The following is a 20973-nucleotide window of genomic DNA, read 5'->3' on the forward strand; positions in this document are numbered from 1 at the left end:
CATACATCTGGATCTGCCTTTGCCAAATATAGGTCAAGTTTACTCCAGTTGCCATTTGTGTCTATTGTAGTAAACGTTAATTCAGTAAAATAACTACAAAAACATAAGAAATTAGTCTGAAGATGAAGCTCCATCCACACTTAACCATCAAATTTTATGTGACGAAAACTGCTATGCCCATATTTGGGTATAATATGACATCATCATACCCATATATGGGCACGTCACACAAAACTGTCACATATAATTTGATTGTGTAGAAAGAGCTTAATGCTGTCTATCTGTTTGACAACTGCTTGTTTATTTTAGTTAAATAAGTACATTGTATTGAAAAAAGATAAGTAGTTTGAGGGCAGTAGATAGTTTTTCATGAAATTCAAAAAGTAATTGCATGATTACTGTACCATAAATATACAATATTCCATAATAACAGCATTTATATTCATCAGTTAAGTGTTCTCAAAGGAAACATTTCTAAGGGAAGAATTTTAATTTCACACAAGTAACAAATATTTGTAGGCTTTCATCAAATTATGCATTAAATTACTTCTGATTTGGAAAGTGTGAAAATATGATATGTCGTTAACAGATGCTGAATATTTGGATCGATATTTTATTAAGGAAGTCTAGACAAAATTTACTAGGAAATAACCAAAGGTAGATAAAAAGCAAATCAATGTTTTCTAAAAATATATAAAGGATATTAGCCTTATTTTTTAACATTAATTTTAGCTCTTACTTATTAATATTGTTATTAATGTCCAGTTTGTGATATAATTTACCAATTTAGACTATTATTATGTTTATCAAAATAGATTTGACTGTATAATTTATGATTATAATATAGGGTTGATTGTGTTTTTAATGATGATTATTATAATTTTTGGTTGTTACTGTTCAAGTCAATTCAATTTAATCCACGTTTATTCCAAAGATCATTAATTATAAAAATAAACAAAATATATTTACAACATTTGGAAGAAGAACACTAGCTGTGTATACAAAAATCAAATAAAATTTGTTTTGATACAATTTGAATTGGTGCTTCTTATATATGGTTTTTCATGCATGTGGACATTAGCGTATAATTATTACCGTACTTTATTTTATTGGTTCAGGAAGCATTGGAGATGGCGAAAGAGAATAGTAAAGATTTAAATCGTCACAATGTATTGGATGTTGGAAAAGCATACATTCATCATCTCATAGAGTTTGGTAAATTTGAGGAGGCAGCAAGGTAAAATATTGATAGAAAAGTTGTTAACTATACTGTAGTATGACAATGTCTTTCCCCATTTGCCACAACATATAGTATTGTAAGTAAAATATTGCCCATTAATTTGTACGAAATAAAGGACAACAAAACATAAATTATTTTAGGTTCTAGTTCTGGTGGGTAAAGCCAACCTTCTAAGAACTCCAAAATTGTATGAGTATAGGTCTTTTTGTACTTTTCCAGTTGCTGCTGAATTCTGTTTTGCACAATTTTTGCACTGACAGCACCATATGGGCAAAATCACAAGTATAAAATGAGCTTAACAATTTTTATGTTCTTGTTCTGCAGCATGTGTCAGACAGTACTTGGTAAGAACAAGGAATTGTGGGAAGAGTGGGTTTACGTGTTTGCAAAGCTTCAGCAACTCAAGGTGATCAGTCCGTACGTACCTCTGCAGGATCCACGATTGAGCAAAGCTGTTTATGAGATGATACTCAATGATTTCCTTATTACGGACCTCAAGGTTGGTCTTTTTTTATAATTATATCTAACAAAATATAACTCTATGCAATTGATTGTTAATAAGGTAAAAAATAGTAAATAGTAAATAAATAATAAATAAATAATTAAATAAATAATAATAATAATAATAATAATAATAATAATAATAATAATAATAATAATAATAATAACGATAATAATAATATGCGCTAAGTCGGACTTAAGGGGAGTATCTTTTGTGTTATTTTCCCCTTAACATCGTTTTATTAATTGTTCTCTAATTTCTCCATTGTCTTAGTTCCCCTTAAGGTAGGTTTTAGTAATATAATAATAATAATAATAATAATAATAATAATAATAATAATAATAATAATAAATTTTATTTTGTGATTTTTTTGTCAATCTGTAGGGCTTCCATAGATTGATCCGCAGTTGGCCACAGGATCTCTATGACCTGATGACGATCGTCAGTGCCGTGAAGGACCTATTGCGGAAGTTTCCAGATGACCCAATCCTCAATCAGACTCTCGGTGATCTGTATTCGTATGATAAGCGATATGATAAAGCTCTTGCGATTTACTTAAAGTGAGTTTATTTTAAAAGATACTTAGACGGTTGCTTAGACCCTGGTCCTATTAACACTTTGACCGCCAGGGGTTTTAAAAAAAATAGTATTAGCCACTGCCAGACATTTTAGCGAATTTTAACACTTTTCTGAAGCTTGTTGAGAGTGCGTATGTGATCAGATTGACATGTAATGAATATTACAAGAAGAACAAACATCTGAGCTTTACAGTGGTACCAAACAATTTATTCTAATCACAATCTGTGACCCGTACAGTAAAATGAAAATGACTCACTTTTAGAGATTTATGCAATTTCGCACAACGAAGCTGAGACCATCGCAATTTTGTGAAAGTAGATAAATACCGCTACGCTCAATGTAAACAAACAAAAATAGTGAAATACTGACAGTCCAAACTGAATATACTGTAGTGTTCAAACTATTAGTACATGTCGGTAATTACCCCATCTATCAAATTCCGTAAAAAAACCTGAAACACAAAGATCTCTGTGTTTGGCGGTCAAGCATTGTGTTACTAAACACGGAGATCTCCGTGTTTTTGGCGGGGAGAGTGTTAATAAATTATTTATTAAATATTAATAGGTCCATATGTTTATACTAAGGAATAATTTCTATCCAGATTCAAATTTCTACGTTTATTTTTGCTTTAGGTTGGATTAACAATAAAATAACTAACAAATATTTGAGTAACTATGAATTTCTGAAATTAAAGATGGTTGGTAGGTAATACTGCAATTCTACTATGTTTTAAAAACTGTTTTGATAAATCAGTAAGAAATGTATTGATAAACTATGAGATATCAATTGATATTAATTTGATCGTGATTTTTTTTCTTTCTGAAGACTTGGCCATAAAGATGTTTTTGCACTGATTCAGAAACATAACCTGTTGCATTCCATCCAGGACAAACTGGTGATGTTGATGGAGTTGGATGGTGATCGAACTCTGCAGATGTTAGTGGACAACGTCAGTACAGTAACAGTAAGTAACTTCAGCTGTCTCAGGATCTTTTATAATACCCTATTAAGACTACCCTCTGTTGCGAGGTAATTGTTGGTAACCCAAAACTGATTGCAGCCGATCGCAATCAATGATTGCATTCAGACTAACACAACAGAAATTTACATTCTAGGGCCTAGGCCTCTGGTGGTTAGGCCTATGTTGACTTCTAGAATTCATTGTGATTCAGTGCAATCAGATTCTGTGGTAATCAGGAGTAATAAAGATTGTAGCATCCAATCGCAATGGGTAACAATTGTGATATCGATCACTTATCGACTACTATTGTTGAGCTTTCACTGACAATTTTACTTTGGGATTGGGTGTCACAATGTGGTGCTAGTCTGAATAGGGTATAAGGATTGTTTTGCAAATGTCTCTTATGTGGGTTGTAGGAATCAGTTAAGAACAAAACACTGATTTTCAATTCATTGCTAACAACCATATCAATGCAAGTTCTCATTGGATTACTTTTGGTCAAATTAAACCTAGTCACAAAAAAAATCTGTATAAACTTGTTTAAATTACCAAAGCTGCACAGCATGTTTAACTGAGTGTACTTAGCCCAGGCTGTTTTTCCAGAGCAGGAAAGTCTAAAGCGAACAGCGACTCCCTAAATCTTCATGAGAACATGATATTTTTATGGGCATTGATGTACGTTTCGCAGAACCTGTCTATGATTTGAACTGAATCATAGATATGCAATGTCTTACTATCTTAAATCGAACAGCGTATTTAATAAATCTAAGTTTGGACAGTAGTATGGTTTGGCCAAGGTAGAGATACCATTTGTTTTGGTCAAAATTGTTACAGTGTGAGACATTCTCAACAAACAACAGTTATTTTCAGAACTATCTGTGTGGTGTATCGCAAACAGTAAGTATTACTTTGCCATACAAACCTTTAAACAACTTAATAATTCAGACAATGAATATTATTGTTCAGGTTTCTTTAAATTAACAGAGTTCATATACAAGTATAATTTTATATGTTTTATCTGCAGATGAAAGTAGTTGTGCAACAGTTTAAAGATCACCCTAGGTTCCAATATCAGGTAATAAACAACAATGAACATCATTTTCCAATTTATACTCAACTTATAATGGAGAAAGGCGTTATTTTTCCTAAACCATGTTCTAAGTATGTTTGATTGATTGAATTTATCTGTAATCAGTCATAAAATACATACATAAAAACAATTTAAGAAAAAAAAAATCATTGGGCTCCTTACAAACACAGAAATATAATTGCAAATTATTTAAGTCAAGAAAAATCAGTAAAAATAAGTTATCTAATTTTTTGTTGTTTTGAAGAGTTGACATTTAAAAAAAAAAAAATTTTTGCAAATTTGTGTGTTGCACATAGATTATTTTGTTTTTATATCTGTAATTTTCCTTTTATAAATCATCTTTCTGTTTATTTGCAGTACTTGGATGCTTTGTTTCTGAAAAGTCCACATGTTGGGCAAGATTTCCATGCGCTTCAGGTCAGCTTGTACGCCGAGTTCAACCGGCCCAAGTTACTACCATTCCTTAGTAGTAGCAACTACTATCCTCTGCAGAAAGCCTTAGAGGAATGCGAACAGAGAGAGTTCATTCCTGAAACTGTCTTCCTATTGGGTAAGCTGCTGGTGATGTCATTTTACTGTTTTTGTTGATTGGATGAATTCAGTCACATGCCTTCATTTATATATCACTGAGACCAGCAAAAGAAATGTCTATGAAGAACATGTGAAAGGTCTTCTTGTAGACCGATTAGAGGAATTTCTTTTAAAAAAGGATTAAAAGTAAAATTGTAATTGTAAGATTCTTTAAAAACCCTCGTTAATATAATTGAAGGCTTCAAATTGTAATTTCTTGCAGGTCGTATGGGTAACACAAAGAAAGCATTGAATCTAATAATGGTGGGGCTGAAGGATGTAGGTCGTGCAATTGAGTTTGCCAAGGATCAGGACGATGCTGAGCTGTGGAACGATCTTATAACACATTCCATGGATAAACCAAGTCAGTCTGAAACCTTAAGCAATTAGTATAGCAATACTATTTGAACATTAGTACATGAAAGCCCATTAGTGCATTAAAGGTCAAAGGCAGTTGGCTTTTAATAACATTAATATTGGTGCTATTCAAACACAAATAATGTATATAAATAAAACTTTAAAAAAATAAGATTGGAAATGTGAACAAATGTGGAAAATTTATCTTATTCATTAATGAAATGTTAGTAAAGTTAATCTGTATCTGTATATGACCCAAAGTTTCAGTGGGTGTGGCCACAATACAAAAACTGTCTCTTATACACATCTAGATGTGTATAAGAGACAGATCTGTGTGGTGTATCGCAAACAGTAAGTATTACTTTGCCATACAAACCGTGATGTGATATATGTATTTTTTGTATTTTTGTGGCAGGTTTTTTGACAGGGTTGCTGAATAACATAGGAACTCATGTGGATCCTATTATACTCATCAAGGTAAAACTAACAATAAATTACTGTAATAAAGTGTAGTAATAGATGTATGGAATGATATAGATTCCCAATAAGTATAGTAATGATAATAATCATAATATTATCATAAGAGTCATTCACAACAAAAACAAAAGTTTTTTCAGAATTATTATGTGGTTTTGATTCCTGATGATGACATAATTAATGTATAATATTGAATTCCGACACGATGGTGTGCATTATGTGGTGTACCGCAAGCATTTAATATACACTATTATTAATTTGCCATGCAATCCCTTAAACAAGATTATGATAATAATCATTATATAATAATAGAAATAATAATTAACAATAATAATAGTGATCATAATAATAATAATATTGTATTTGCTGGTAGCACATAATGCAGTGGTTTATTGGGGTCCTTTAATCACAGGGACAAGAGCTTCGACAAGACGAAATTCACATGAATGGGATCAAAATAGTATAATCAAAACATACATGAATATTTGTATAAAATATTTCTTGATTTTTAAATGGATTATGTACCTTGACAGAGGATTAAAGAAGGGCTAGAAATTCCCGGCCTACGTGATTCGCTTGTGAAGATTCTACAGGATTTCAACCTCCAGATGTCTTTACGAGAGGGATGCAAGAAGATCCTCGTCTCGGATTGTTTTGCTTTGATGGATAGGCTTAATAAAGTACAAAGACGAGCCACAAGGGTTGATGGTAAGTTGCTGCAGGCCAAAATTTTATTATTTGAGTACTCAAAACAAATTTTATGTTAAATTTCAATATCCAATAGTATGTGTACGTTATTACTAAGTAAATTAGTTGAATATTTTTTACAGGATTTAATACCGAGTAGCCTAGAATTTCACAGAATCTTAACCCATGACCCTGGAATTACACAGTATCTAGCCCTATAACCTTGCATTTTACAAATGTGAACAAGAACTGTGTTATGAAAGGTACACTATCCATAATGATCAAACCCCAAATTCTCATTATTATTTAATAATACCTTTCCTCTTCCTTTATAATGAAATGTAAAGGACAATAGATACTACCGGATATTTTTGTGTATATGATGGGGCTTAAATAGCAAATTATGATCCAAAAACAAGGGGTCGTCTTGTACAGGCAACACATACAAATTCTTTATTTTTAAATCATGTTTGCCTTATGGTCAATGGTTGTGGATTTGTATAGCACATATAACATTCGTCTCTATGTGCTTTCTTAGACAACAGAAAAGAACAAAACCAGAATAATAAAAGTATTACTTGGAAGATTTGCCCTGCGTTTGGCTCCGTTTTTAGAAAGGTAGATACAGTATCAAGACCTTAAAGGGAAAAAAAAAGTAGGAATTCGGACGGTGAAACGTGAGAGGGGGGGGGGGTTGTCTTATACACCCAATATACAATAATCATCCAAAAAGGGCCTCATACACAAGAATATACAATATAATGTTATTTTTCCATTATTTGATAGGCAATTCCTATTGCAGCTAAATTAGAATAAGCTTAGTAGTATTAAACATAAGAAAAACCCTGAACCTACCCAGGACTAGCTTGAACTATAATGCATGATATAGCTGTTTCCTTTTAGCATAATGCAATCTACGTTGTAATTTGATATATTATCTAGATTTTTTATTATGAAACCTGTTCTATTTTTAGATTTTAAGCTGTGTGATTGTTGCCATGACTTGCTCGTTCAATCTAGTAAGTAATTTGAAGAATTATGCAAATTATCTAATGATTGCTTTTTATTTCTGTTTGAATCTATTGTGCAATTCATTTATTTGTGAAGTGAAAAGATAATCCTTAGTCCTAAGTATGTACTTACAAATAGTAGTTACAGACCACCTCAGCCTCAGCATGGCTATATGATGCTCATTAACTATAATGGTTGTTGTGGGATCATAATAATGAGAAGAGTGGTGAAGGTATTATGATCATAAAGTAAAAAATAATTATTCCTTTTATTGCTAGATTTCCAGGAAACAACAACGCCTATAATTGTATTCTATTGCCATCATGTGTTTCATGAAGATTGTCTTCCATCTTACAACTTGGTAAGTAATGCAAAATGTATTGTTGTGGAGGTTGTGTGGGGGAAATCGAATTCAAAGCAGTTTGTTAAACACTTTTCAATGTTTTCTTTTATGTCCTTGGTTAAGACACTTTAGGCCTAAAAAAAAAGTGTTATGTTGGCGTAACCCGATCGACCCTAAAAAATCTGCCGACCCTAGACATTTAAAAAAAAAAATTCATGATACAAGTTCATGTGAACAAAGTGGGTGTGGTCATCACGCAAAATGTTTCAAAAGTGGTCCAAAGACGAAAAATATATCAATTAGGGGCTTAGGCTTTTTTAATTTATTTTATAGATTTAAAAGTCTTTGCTGATAGTTGAAAAAATATATAATCCCTACCTACATACCCTATTTTTTGGGGTCTGTTACACCAACATAACATTTTTTTTAAGCCTTATTCAGGTTTAACCACATAAATAGTCTAAAGCCCTGTCAAGACTATCAAATTATGTTTGACAAAAACATGTGACATGCCCAAATATGGTCATGATGACATTACATCATAACCAAATATAGGCACATCATGACTATATATGGGCATACAACAGTTTTCATCAAATAAATGTTGATAATCTGGACAGACCTTAACTTTAAAATCTGTTTTTCATATTCTTTTTTGTTTCTGTTTTGTAGGAGAGCTGTATGATATGCCATTCACAGCGTCGAAGGCCGGGGAGTGGATTTGGATTGGGAGCAAAATAACATTATATATTTGTGGTGGGAGTGACTGAGGCAGTAGTTGTGCTTTAGGCTATTAACCATTCAGATTAGGTTCAAATACCATGCTAATCATCCACTTGGGCAAAGCACTTTACCCCTCTCCATCCAGGAGTGGAAATGGGTACCTGGTGGAATGTGAATGATACACATTGAGTGTATTTCAGTGAAAGCTGATTATTCATGCATGACTAGGTGTATCCCCTATGGAACACATGAGATTACACATGTTAGTGTACAAATGTTAGTGTTTCCAATCACCAGTGTAGTAATGCAAAGTGTTTTGGAGATGTGAAAAGCTCTATACCTAAACCTGGTTTCCTAAAAAAAAAAATTGCCACATGCTATCGCTGTTTCCTTTGGCAACGCTGATTGGTCAATTGAATGAGGGAGCATTCCATATTTCGTCTGGGGCAGCTACGCCGTGCAAGGATTGCAGTGAAAACACTGTAGTGATTCTTTGGAAACCAGGCTGGATGTAGACGTAAAGTCCTCAAGGTCAATATTCAAACTTCCTAATCCTGGTATTCTCTTGTGGTCAAACTTGATCCTCTCAGAATTTATCCCAACCAGTGCTGAAAGTTATGATGATGTACAGTATAAATTGATGATATGAATCCAGGTGTAGAGATTTGGCATGCCAGCAAAGTGCTTCAAGGATATAAGTATACATTATATTCAATGATTTATATAAAATTACAGTTAAACTTGCCTAAGTCGAATCCAAAATGCCATTAAAAAATTGTTTGACTTATAGATTGTTAATTAACACCAACAATTTGGCATGTAAAATAAGTTCAAATTAAAAATTAGGCAAGTTTAACTGTATAAAGCTTTACTGAAATCCATTGGTTGAATATAAATAACATTCCTGTTAAATGTAAGGAGCAAAATTTGAATGTTTTTTGTATGAGTATATGTTTATGATTACCTCGATTATAAGGCCAAGTAAAAAAAGGCTTTCTTTTGGCTCACACATTTTCTGATCATATTATTGCAAAGTCTAATCTTGATTGGCCAAAGTACATGAATATGAAATTACCACTGTTAGAATAATTAGGCTATTCCAACAACTATAAAGCATTTTAATGCTAAAAATATGGAAGCAAACAAGAAAGAGAAATTCATTTTTTCTTTTACTTGTCCCCAAGTGTTGCATTTTTATTTTATCTTTCCCCCAAGTAAGTGGATTTTATCAGCACAGATTTATACTCTCTCTATGTATATATATATATATCAATAAATATATATGACAAAATTTCATGAGCTGTTGTGTTTTATTCTTTTTCTTTTAAGTATAAAACATTTTCTTAATTTAAGAAATGTTTTAGTAAAAAACATAAAAATATATAATGCACATTAGTAATCAGAAATGAACCAGTCTTATAGAGCATGATGAAAGTATAAATACAAATATATAATTATTTAAAAATCTGTAACTAAAATTATATAAAGACACCTGTATATACATAGTATTGTCTGAAAGTTTTGGTTTACCCTCTGGCTGTTTCTTTTGCATTTACATTTTGTTTATCAGTTTTTTAACTCAACCCAGATCTAGCCTTTTACTTGTTTATGTCTTTTTGGTTGCCTTTGGATTTATACTGTATATAAGGGTTCTCAACTATATTATAACGAGGGCCAATTTTGTGGATTTTGAAGGTCCAGTGATAATGATCAAGGAACCTAGGATGTATGGAGGGGTATGTCCACTCCCACATCAAAACAATATTTTTAGTAATGTAATGCAAAATGATGCAATAACAATTAGATTTTTAGGCTTGTTGTAACGGACAGGATAACATGCACTTGCCGACCACCAGTTAAGAACCCTGCTTTATACTGTATACACACACCATATGTTGAAATCTTCATTAAAAGAACATTATAATGCACAATAATCAGAACCTAATCAGTCTTATAAGGCATGATGAGTATAGAATACATGTAACTATGTAAATAATATATATATATATATAAAGACATCCCTATATATACAGTCTGAACATGACATTTCCAGAAATCTAGAGGTACATTGTCATATATTTTTGTATCTCAGTCCCAAACATGACAGGGCTGAGGTGGTCTATACCCTCTAAGTCCCTCTCTATCATTAATTCTGGGACCTGCCAAGTTGTACTTTCCGATTTTTTATGTTTGATGTATGTTATTGTATGTGTTGCTGGGCCCTGAGGGATAACAATGCTTTTTGCACTGACCAGGTCACCTAGGGTAAAGAAGAAATAAATAAAATAAAAAAAATATAACCAAGACCCAGCCAGTTGCTGTACAGATATATCTTTTTTCATATTTAAATCTACATAACTCACTAATAATATATTATTACACTATGTATATAAATAGATTATAATTTTACAAAATCTTTGTTCACCTCTGATAAATATGCACCATAATCAATAAACTAACAATACTTGCTTGACCTGAGTTTCATGAAATTTCAGGCCACTAAATACTATTAAGAGATATACAGTACTGCTTCAAATAAACTCTACAATGTTTAATAGATTCCTGAACTAAATATCATTGGTAATGTAAATAAATGTAGATGTCCCTTTGAAAACTATAAGGAATGCAATGAGAATAATGTTTCTGAATTTTTATAATGAAATATATTTGAATTCTTAAATTTTTGCATGAAAGATAACTAAAAATATTTTTTTGATATTAAAATAAGTTAAAAATAGGCAGATGTCTAAGATTGCTAAAATTCATTGCACAAGGAAACTATAATTAAGCTAATTCGACTAGTTCATTTTGTTGACTACGATTTTTCTTTGAGTATAATTTTCATTCGAATGGTTCGTAAAACAGACTTTGTTGACAACAAAAATTAACATAAACCAATGTGTGTTAATCAGCGTCAAGTTATCCACGTGACCATGGACAAACATGGCTGATTAGTGAGTTTAGCAACAACATTTGCGTTATATAATTTATATTAAATTTCAAAAAATAAAATTATAATATTTACCTACATGAATTAAAATAATAATTGTAGGCAAACAGAATTCAAAAACTAGATGAAAACATTTTACGAAAAACCCATACTGCCGAAGCAACCCGGATTACGCAGCATGTATTGCGGTAACTATGCAGCCATTTTGTTTTGTCAATTATTTACAAGTTTTGTATTCGACTGGTTGTCTTCATTAAGTAGGATTTTACCACTGCGCAGGTGGGCGTGGTTTAACGAAGAACGACCGGTGAATAATATTGTATTCAGTATTACTACCCTTCTATGGGATGAAGCTGACTATTATCCCAATTTTCTTAAGTCAGGCTCCGGAGGGAAAACAATTTTTGATATGTTGTAGAACTGATTTTTTTAAGACAGAAAAAAGTTGTTTGATGAAAAACTGGGGAACGGTGAATAAGATACAGATAGATACAGATTTTTGAATATTTAAAAACCGGGGGGGAAAAAGGGGTGTAACTGCCCATTTTTACACCTTATTCCCCCAGTTTTTAAATATTCAAAAACCTGTATCCCATTCACCGTTCCCCAGTTTTTCGTCAAACAACTTTTTTCTGTCTTAGAAAAATCAGTTCTACAACATATCATGAAATTTTTTTCCTCCGGAGCCTGACTTTAATACCATTTAATAAGCAACCTTCCCTTGTATAATTTATTGTAAAGATAATCACAATTTGTATGCTATGAATACCTCACACACGTCTGTTTTCATAATGGATCTAAATGAACTGGCCATGTAAGTGTGATATATCTTATGAAAGAAAACAACACCGTTTTAATTTCTTTTACCACCAAACCTTATACTTTGTTTCAGTAGGAAAAATCTGTTATACTGTTATAAACTAGAATACATCAAATAACAAATCTTCAAACTCTCATTTAGAATAGATTGAGAATGCAATTTTGCAAGTGATAGCACTCCTCATTTGCATAAACAATAGTACAGGTGTTCTTTTTATAAATAATATATATCACTCCTCATTACTATCTAATTTATTTCATATACAAGGTTACTGTTATTCTGAATTTCAGTAAGTTTAATATATACAATATGCCAATCAACTTCATTATATAAGGCATCTTAAATTACATTGTAGGTGTCGGGAATATTGATTACACAAACAGTCATCAATAACCATATAAAAATAGTCAAGGTTGAAAGCACTCAGCAGGCATTGTCTGGGCAACTAAGAAGTCATATCAGCCATCAATTTTCTTATTTGCTGTGGTGAAGGTTTACCTGTAACAAAATGAAGGAAAAAGTTTTTTTTTTATATTAAAAATTAAACAAATACATGCTATGTCTCATATGGAAAAGCATAGAGGTTGCCATACAGTGGTTTCATTGTCATGAATCACAATTTATCTTCTTCCTTCCTTCCTTAACAGTCACTTGCCACATGACCTTCAAAGGCCTTGCTTGGTCTCTTAACCCTCTACTGCTCCTTACTCATCTAGAGCTACTCACCTCCAAATTTTACCCTCTACAACCACTTACTTGCACACCTGACCTTCTAGAGCCTTGCTTACTCTCTCACACTTCACCCTCCACAGCCACTCACTTGTACACATAACCCTCTACAGCCATTCACCAGCTCTCTATCTACAATACTCACCATCTCCCTCTTTAAGACTTTATCATTTTCCAATTAGACATCAACAGCCACCCTTTCATCTACATCAAATCATTCTCCTCTTAACCCAACAGCATCTCCCACTTTAACTCCTCATCATTCATTTGTTTTCTACTGACCTGGAATCATTGCACATTTCCACATAGCTAGAGGAGTTTTCAACCCAGCAATGCTGTTACTACTGCATTCTTTACCTCCTATTAAATACATGCATAACACAATTTCGCTACCCTGGAAAAAAATGAAAATAATTTATAAGCATATATGTTTAATGTAAAATAATATGTAGCAGCTATCTACATCCTTTAAACGAAACACTCGGTTTGTGATTAATTTCTTGCCAACCACCATTTGTTGTGAGATTAGAAGTTCAGGACAGTAGAGAATTTGACGCTGGTAGGGGTGGAGGCAGGATTTGTCGACTCCCTGACGAGAATGTAAGTAGGCATGATCGGGTGTTGCTCAAAATATCTCGGAAATTATGAAAATTTAGGGGATTCAAAGGCTTATTTTATCAATTTCAGAGTAAACAAATATGTAAAAAATATATATAATTTTTGCTTAAAGCAAAACTATTTACAGAATTTTCATTATCATCAATTTGTCCGTTTTTGTTTAGCACACACTTGTCTTCTATTTGTTCTACATCTTGTTTTTCTTTACACTGAATTTCAGAGTAAACAAATATGTAAAAAATATATATAATTTTTGCTTCTTCCCGACGAATTGTGTTTTCTCTAAAATAAAGAAGAATGATGATACTATTAATACCAAACTACTCACTTGTTTTCCACATAAATATTGTCCCTGCTGATTTTTTGCCAGATACCACTCGCAATCTCCATTGCGTTTATCATTATCTTGCAATGTATTTGAACGTTCATACTGTCTGGCTTTTTTTGGTTCAACAATCTTTGGTATCAACATATTTCTTTGGTGGTTATTTACTCCATTCTGTTTATCAAAACTTCCAGTTCGGCTTGAATTTGCATATATTTCTCTAGTAATATTGGTGGAACGTTGATCGTTGGTACCCGGGTAATACTCAGTCGAGTCATATCCTGAATTACAGAAGCCATTTGTTTCGTCGGCTTGGTATATTTTAGAATGTTCTTGAAGAGATAGCAGCTTTGTTCGTTCGGTAAATGCCAGAAAATCAGCATCATCTTCAAGATCAACTACTTGAATTTCACTGTAAGTCTGTCTTTTGCTTTCTGCGTTAAGTAACGTCAATGAATCTGGTCGCAACGTTTTGTATGCTGCTTTTTTATTAGCGTCTGTTTTACTAACACACAGTTGGCAGTCGTCATATTGTTCTGATGTAATACTGTTTGAAACCTGATGACCGCACTTCTCACATATATTCTGTGTTATATTTACAGAATTTTCATTATCATCAATTTGTCCGTTTTTGTTTAGCACACACTTGTCTTCTATTTGTTCTACATCTTGTTTTTCTTTACACTGAAAATCTAATTTCTGTTTATGAAACAGAATAACCTCCGCACTACTACAATCACCATCAGCATTTTGGTTATCTATTGTTTGATTTTCAGCGGCTTCGGGGGAAAGTAGTTTGGACGGGTAAGGATGGACACGGTTCTGAAACAATCGAGTGGTTTCCCCGCCATAAGGGGATGAATTCCTGTCAATAGGTGGAGATGAGTATGGTCTTGGGGGTGACACATTATTTATGGATTTGTTTCCATGTAAGAAAGGAACAGATGAAGTTCTGTACTGTACAACTGGGGAACGATCTGAATGGATTTCTTTGAGTATTGGGAGAAGCGTATGATGAAGACTAGGAGAAGGAAGAATTTCTTGAAACGGACTTATTTTACTCCAATTATGAGTGACTGAAAGAAAGCAATGAATTTCATGACAAAATCTTCATTATGCAAATGATGTATTATAAACTGGTTTAGATAATAATATTTTAACAAAGACACCATCTAGCTACACTAGGTAGACTTCTGATTTGTAATAAAATTATTATGGAATATTTATTTTGAAGGGGATAAATTTATTGGATTACGATTTGTACACAACTGATGAAATGATATATTTCTGGCATATTTCACTACATACAATAACATTGCCAATTACTATGATTCACCATCTTTCTTATTACAATTTTTTCTTATCTTATACCTACCAAAACTGAAGAGCCACAGTTCGTTTCTTACAATGTCTGAACCATCTTCGCCACCAAAAATGAACATGCAATCGTTGTGGGCGCAAGCAGAATGACCATTGAGGCTAGAGGGACCCTGATGAAACCGGATCCTTAGCCACTTTCTGGCATCTAACATGAAACATCCATAAGAAACATTAAAACTTGTTTACATCATTCCAAAAGCAAAAAGAAATGAAGACATTTATACTTTAAAATTAACTAAATTATTAAAAATATTTATAATATTCATAATAATTATGATGACTTTTATAAGGTTCTTTATATTATTTAATTATTTGTTTACTTTAATATTATAATACAGTACTTGGGAAGATCATCTTGCAAAAGTAAGAATAAGAAAATATTCTCTCAACAGAATGCATTTATGTCCAATCATTTAAGTTTATATTCAAATGAAGTGACTGGAAAAAAAGACTACAGTGACGGATCCAGAATTATTTTGTTAGGATGGTGTGAGTAGCAAGATCAAAGGGAGCAGAACCTATGGTAAACAAGAAATATTTCCTATAAAAAAGCTGCAACTTATGTAGCTTATTCAATTTGTGTATACAGCTACTTCCACAATTATCCTATGTGTAAATTTTGTTATTGTATTTAAGTTAGCTGTTTAAATAAATTTATTTGTAACTGTATTTTCCTATGGATTAATAAATATAGCCCTGTGCTTATTTATTGTTGAGGATAGGTCTAATTTTTTACTGCAATATGCATAATACTGTATATGAATTAAAGATTATTTTTAAAATAAAATTTATGTTAAAATAATAAAATGATAAAAACGAATATGGAATCAAAGGGTGGGTCAAAAGATTCTTCCTGCAGCTGGGTTTGTCTGGGTTGTAATCCCATATGGTAGCTTAATTAGGCTGTCACCAAGACTCAAGGCTCGACTATGTTGATAACCTTTAGAGGCTTCATCATCAGCTATTGTTGGTCCACTGCTGGACAAATGTTTCAGGATATCGACGCCGAATCAATCATTTTGTTGTGTTGCACCATTTCACTCTTCCCCAATAAATATCGATCTCATCTCTTAGTCTTTTACGTTGTTTTCCCTTGTTCATTTTGCCATCCATGAGTTGGGGTCTGTTAATTTGTATTTGTTTGTACTCCTCCTGACTAAAAGTTCAACAAACAGAATGAAAACCACAGAGCCAAACCACATTTTTACAATTATTGTTAATTAATAATAATCTTCCCTAATAAATATTGATCTCATCTCTTAATCTTTAACGTTGTTTTCCCTTGTTCGTTTTGCCATCCATGGGCTCTGTTACTGTTTGTATTTGTTTTTACTCCTCCTAACTACAAATTCAACAACCAGGATGAAAACCACTGAGCCAAACTGCATTTTTACCATTATTGTTATAAATATTAATAATAATATTGATTTTAATATTATTTTATTTATTTGTATTCATTCCCCTCCCCCACTAGCTTGGCTAGGCCTTTCTACTACTGCCGCCAGTGTGTGGCTATTTTTTATGGGTCAATAAAACATGGGTACCGTACGATATCTCAATAATATTTAGCCTAACCCTTACCCTCTTCAGCGTAGGCACCGTATTTTTCGACATTAAATGTGGAATACCCTGGCTCTACTACTTCGCTGGCAGTAGGCCCTAGGTTGTATCGTTAGTTTCTGTGGTTATTTTTTTACGGGATTGTCAATTCATAGGTCTACGTACGTAGGTACTTTTTTTTGCAATAATTTAAATACAATTCCCCCTGACAACCACTGATGAACCGTCTGTAAAGAAAGCCAAAATAGATGTTTTCGACCCGCTCGAGTTCTCATTATTTTCCATCCATAACATATAGCTTTCCCGTTTCTATTTCATACCCTCTTCGCAGTCGCTGTCTGGTTCCTAAGAAGATTTTTTGGTAATCATACCCTCTTCGCAGCCGCTATTTGGTTCCTGAGACATCATTCACAGCCGCTATTTGATTCCTGAGACGTCTTTTTGGTAACTGCGCATGCTCAACATGGCTTGATAACGTCACTTAGTCAATGCACATGCTCACTGGCTGTCTAGCATTTCCAAGTGCATGCTCACTGTGTTTTTATAGATAATTTACAGACGTTATTTGGCAACTGCGTATGAACATTGCTTAGTTCGGAATTCCCATTTCTTTGATAGTAAAAGCTACCGCTACCTACAGTTTCTTAATGATTATTTCCTCTTGATCGTTACAGCCTAAAGGTGCGGCGCGAAAAATGAAGGATTTTGGGTGTTAGCCATAATTGGGGTTCAAGAAGCAGGGGGATACACCTTGCCACCCCACGAAACCAACTGCAGTTGCTTGCCCAAGGATACAGTTGAGTTAAGGATACAGTTGAGTTAAACAAAGCATTACACAAATTATAGAGTATATTAAACTGAATGCAGGCACAAACTTAAATGATCATTTAGAATGAGTTCTTTGTGAAAGTAGTAATTCCCAAGTCACTCAATACAGTACTGTAATACCATGGAAATACCAAGAATAAACAAAGACTGTACACACCTGTATCCCATTTCCACAAGTCTGCTTTGGGCACCAAATTGCTTAATCCACCATAAATCCATATGGAATTGTTATGCAAAATGGCTGAATGGTTGTGACGTGCCGGTGGTTCATTCAGTTGGCTCAGGCAGTCAATATGCCAGGATTCACTTTCTACGGAAAGAAAAATTGTTTTCAACGGTTAGATTACCATACCCTTCTTTCCTTGAATCACTTTCCTTTACGTCCATCCTTCTTTATCAAGCTTTCCACCCTAGGCCCTACTTTCCCTTTAACAGTCCCTTCATTTCTCTGTATAGTTTACCCTTTCCCGAAGAATTTCTTTTTCTAGACGTCTATACTCTATGTTCCACCCTAGATCCTCTCTTTCTTTCAGGTCACTCCATTACCAGTTCAACTTTCCTTTCAAACTCTATTTTCCCTTATTTGAATCCCTTCCCTCTAGTCTTTAATATGTTTTTCAAAATAATCCTCTTTTTCTCCAGACCATTTTTTCCATCTATAAACTTCATTCCAACCTACACCCTGCCTTTTTCACTAATCCCTCCATTTCTCAATTATTTCAATTTTCCCATCTAAACCTAAGAGAGTACCATAGATAAACTGGTGAAAGACAAGTAGTATAAAAAAGCACAAGACATTTTAGACATTGATCATGTGTGTAATGTAGCCCATGTAAATGAACGCAGTACACTCTTTGGAAAAAAGTAGGGGTTGTCTCTTGGTGTACTGTCCAATCACCACCAGAAGGACCCCACTGGAAATAAGTCTTCATCCTCCTTTCGTGGGCTATCCTTGGCATTTACCTGAATATATCGAATCCCTACCTTTCACACATCATTCCTTTTCCATCTGTTTTACCTTCTCCAAACTATTCCCTCCTTCCCACCAGAACCTCATTTGCCATCTAGACTCTCCATTTCCCTCTCACTTTCTTTGACCCTAGTGGGTACAGGTCAATATTTTCCATTCTATCATGCAGTACTCACTGAAGTCATATAGCCATAGTTCACTAGATGATCCCTTTAGGTCCAAGTACCCACCATAGATGTACATCACACCATTGGCAAGAGTGGCTGTATGACCTCGCCGTCCAAGAGGCTTCATGACTTCAGTGCCACCAACTTCTTTTTCCCAAGACATATGCAGTAAGTCATAGCTCCACAGTGGGGTTTCATCTGATGTTCCAAATCCAAGCTCACCACCAAAGATGTAAATCTTGTCCTATTGGAGGCAAAGAATGTATCATTTGATAGTATACCCATAAAAAAAACACTTAAAACACTGAACAACCGATACAGATCAAACCACTTGAGAAAAGGATCTAAATGAGTTATGAAGAATATCAACTCTGTTTTTACTCATTATAGACTTTTATTCAGTATAACAATCAAATTGATTACCAAATAAATTATAGTTAGTTCCTTGCAAATATGAATGTATTATTACAATGTTTATTTGAGAAAATATTTTATTGTTACAATTTTTAATTGAAATACAGTTGAACTTGCCTAAGTCGAATCCAAAATGGCATTGAAAATCAGTTCTACTTAGATAAAATTACAGATTACAGATCGTTAATTAATGGAAAACACAACACTTTGTCATGTAAAATAAGATCAACTCAAGTTTAACTGTATATATAACAATTTTAATACTAAATTTTATTATTAAAATAAAAAACTATACATACATTATAATGAACCATGGTGTGGTTCTGTAACAATGGTGGTGCCGTCCCAAAGCATTCTAAGCTTGTCCAGACGTTCGTTGTAATATTGTACCGCCACAAGTCTTTTCTACTACTATGCGCATCCCTGCCTCCAAAAACATAGATGAAATTGTTGGCCACACATGCAGCATGCTTGCTCCGCATACAAGGTGTTACAAGATTTTCAGGAAAAACTGGTGTCCATACAAATGTTGAACGATGTTTACTGGATGGGATACCGGGAGGTGTCAATGCTGACAAACCAGAAGTATGGGACTGTGGAGCAGGAAATGACATACTGATTGAATAGTTTTTCCATACTTAATTAGAAATGATTTACACACTATCAATCATCAAAAATTAATTCACCAAATTTATCCTGAATTAATTATTCCATTATTGCATAGACAGCCAATGAAAAGAGTATGAGAGTGTATGCACTTAAACCATGTCTATTCCTTTGTCAGCTAAATTACAAACATTTGTTCCCATGGTGAATCAATACACATTTATCAACAGTGTAGAAAACAGTAGTTACTAAGTAGTCATGGTGAATAATGCAAACAAAATGTAAAAGAGGATGATTTGTATAGAACGCCGTACTGCCTTCTGTATTGACGTTTCATCATGCTGTTATTCTCAATCGACATTCAGTTCTCAATCGACATGCTGTTGTTCTCAATCAGCATTACGTTGATCTCAATTGACATTACGTTATTCTCATTTTACATCATGCAATTCTCCTTTTACATCATGTTGTTCTCAATCAACATGCTGCAGTTCTCAATCGACATGCTGCAGTTCTCAATCGACATGCTGTATTCACAAACTACATTCTGTTGTTCTCAATCGACATTATGTTATTCTCTAATTTTACATGATGTAATTCTCATTTTACATTTAAATGTTATTCACAATCGACATGCTGTTGTTCTCAATCAACATGCTGCAGTTCTCAATCGACATGCTGCAGTTCTCAATAAACCTTTAATTTTCTAAATCTATGTCATAGACCCATTAAATTTTCTATGAATTTCGAATTTATTGATCTAAAGTTATTTCTGGTTTAATTCTTAATGTGCAACTTCAACCTGGGTAATAATAACCTCATCGAATTTGTATTGTGGGTGACGGCCCTTATTACTAGTAAGTCACAGCACATGGCAATTGAGACATCACATACATCATTTTTTGTGGCCAATATATGTTAAATTATTTTCTGGAAACTTTCTATTCTGTTTCATGAATATATTCATGTTCGATTCATGAATAGAAACTTCCTAGAATTTGTATTATATTTATATTTATTTTGGCCACGCCCATTTAACTTCAAACTACCGCTACAGGAAAGTGAA

The 20973-nt window shown here is 33.3% G+C and overlaps 2 protein-coding genes across 3 annotated transcripts in view; one reads left to right on the forward strand and one right to left on the reverse strand.

The window, feature by feature from the left end:
- Positions 1-10938, forward strand: part of LOC117104192 (vacuolar protein sorting-associated protein 41 homolog) — a 41799-nt gene extending 30861 nt beyond the window's left edge. The window contains exons 13-24 of the mRNA XM_033244895.1: positions 1119-1237; positions 1565-1739; positions 2127-2302; positions 3147-3285; positions 4307-4357; positions 4730-4922; positions 5166-5306; positions 5715-5776; positions 6310-6484; positions 7438-7482; positions 7753-7835; positions 8490-10938. Of these exons, the coding sequence (XP_033100786.1) occupies positions 1119-1237; positions 1565-1739; positions 2127-2302; positions 3147-3285; positions 4307-4357; positions 4730-4922; positions 5166-5306; positions 5715-5776; positions 6310-6484; positions 7438-7482; positions 7753-7835; positions 8490-8558 (1428 nt within the window). The 3' untranslated portion in view covers positions 8559-10938. The remainder of the gene's footprint in view (positions 1-1118; positions 1238-1564; positions 1740-2126; positions 2303-3146; positions 3286-4306; positions 4358-4729; positions 4923-5165; positions 5307-5714; positions 5777-6309; positions 6485-7437; positions 7483-7752; positions 7836-8489) is intronic.
- Positions 10939-12121: 1183 nt separating this feature from the next.
- The window catches only part of LOC117104195, a 13534-nt gene continuing 4682 nt past the window's right edge, over positions 12122-20973 (reverse strand). For both annotated transcript variants that reach the window (XM_033244897.1, XM_033244898.1), the window contains exons 3-9: positions 19601-19894; positions 18897-19131; positions 17908-18060; positions 15358-15507; positions 13986-15058; positions 13322-13433; positions 12122-12808 (exon numbers count right to left, since the gene is read on the reverse strand). In XM_033244897.1, the coding sequence (XP_033100788.1) occupies positions 12756-12808; positions 13322-13433; positions 13986-15058; positions 15358-15507; positions 17908-18060; positions 18897-19131; positions 19601-19894 (2070 nt within the window). In that variant the 3' untranslated portion in view covers positions 12122-12755. The remainder of the gene's footprint in view (positions 12809-13321; positions 13434-13985; positions 15059-15357; positions 15508-17907; positions 18061-18896; positions 19132-19600; positions 19895-20973) is intronic.

Source organism: Anneissia japonica, unplaced genomic scaffold (genome assembly GCF_011630105.1).
Source record: "Anneissia japonica isolate Jap-2015-1 unplaced genomic scaffold, ASM1163010v1 scaffold288288_len553704_cov182, whole genome shotgun sequence".
Taxonomy (NCBI): Eukaryota; Metazoa; Echinodermata; class Crinoidea; order Comatulida; family Comatulidae; genus Anneissia; species Anneissia japonica.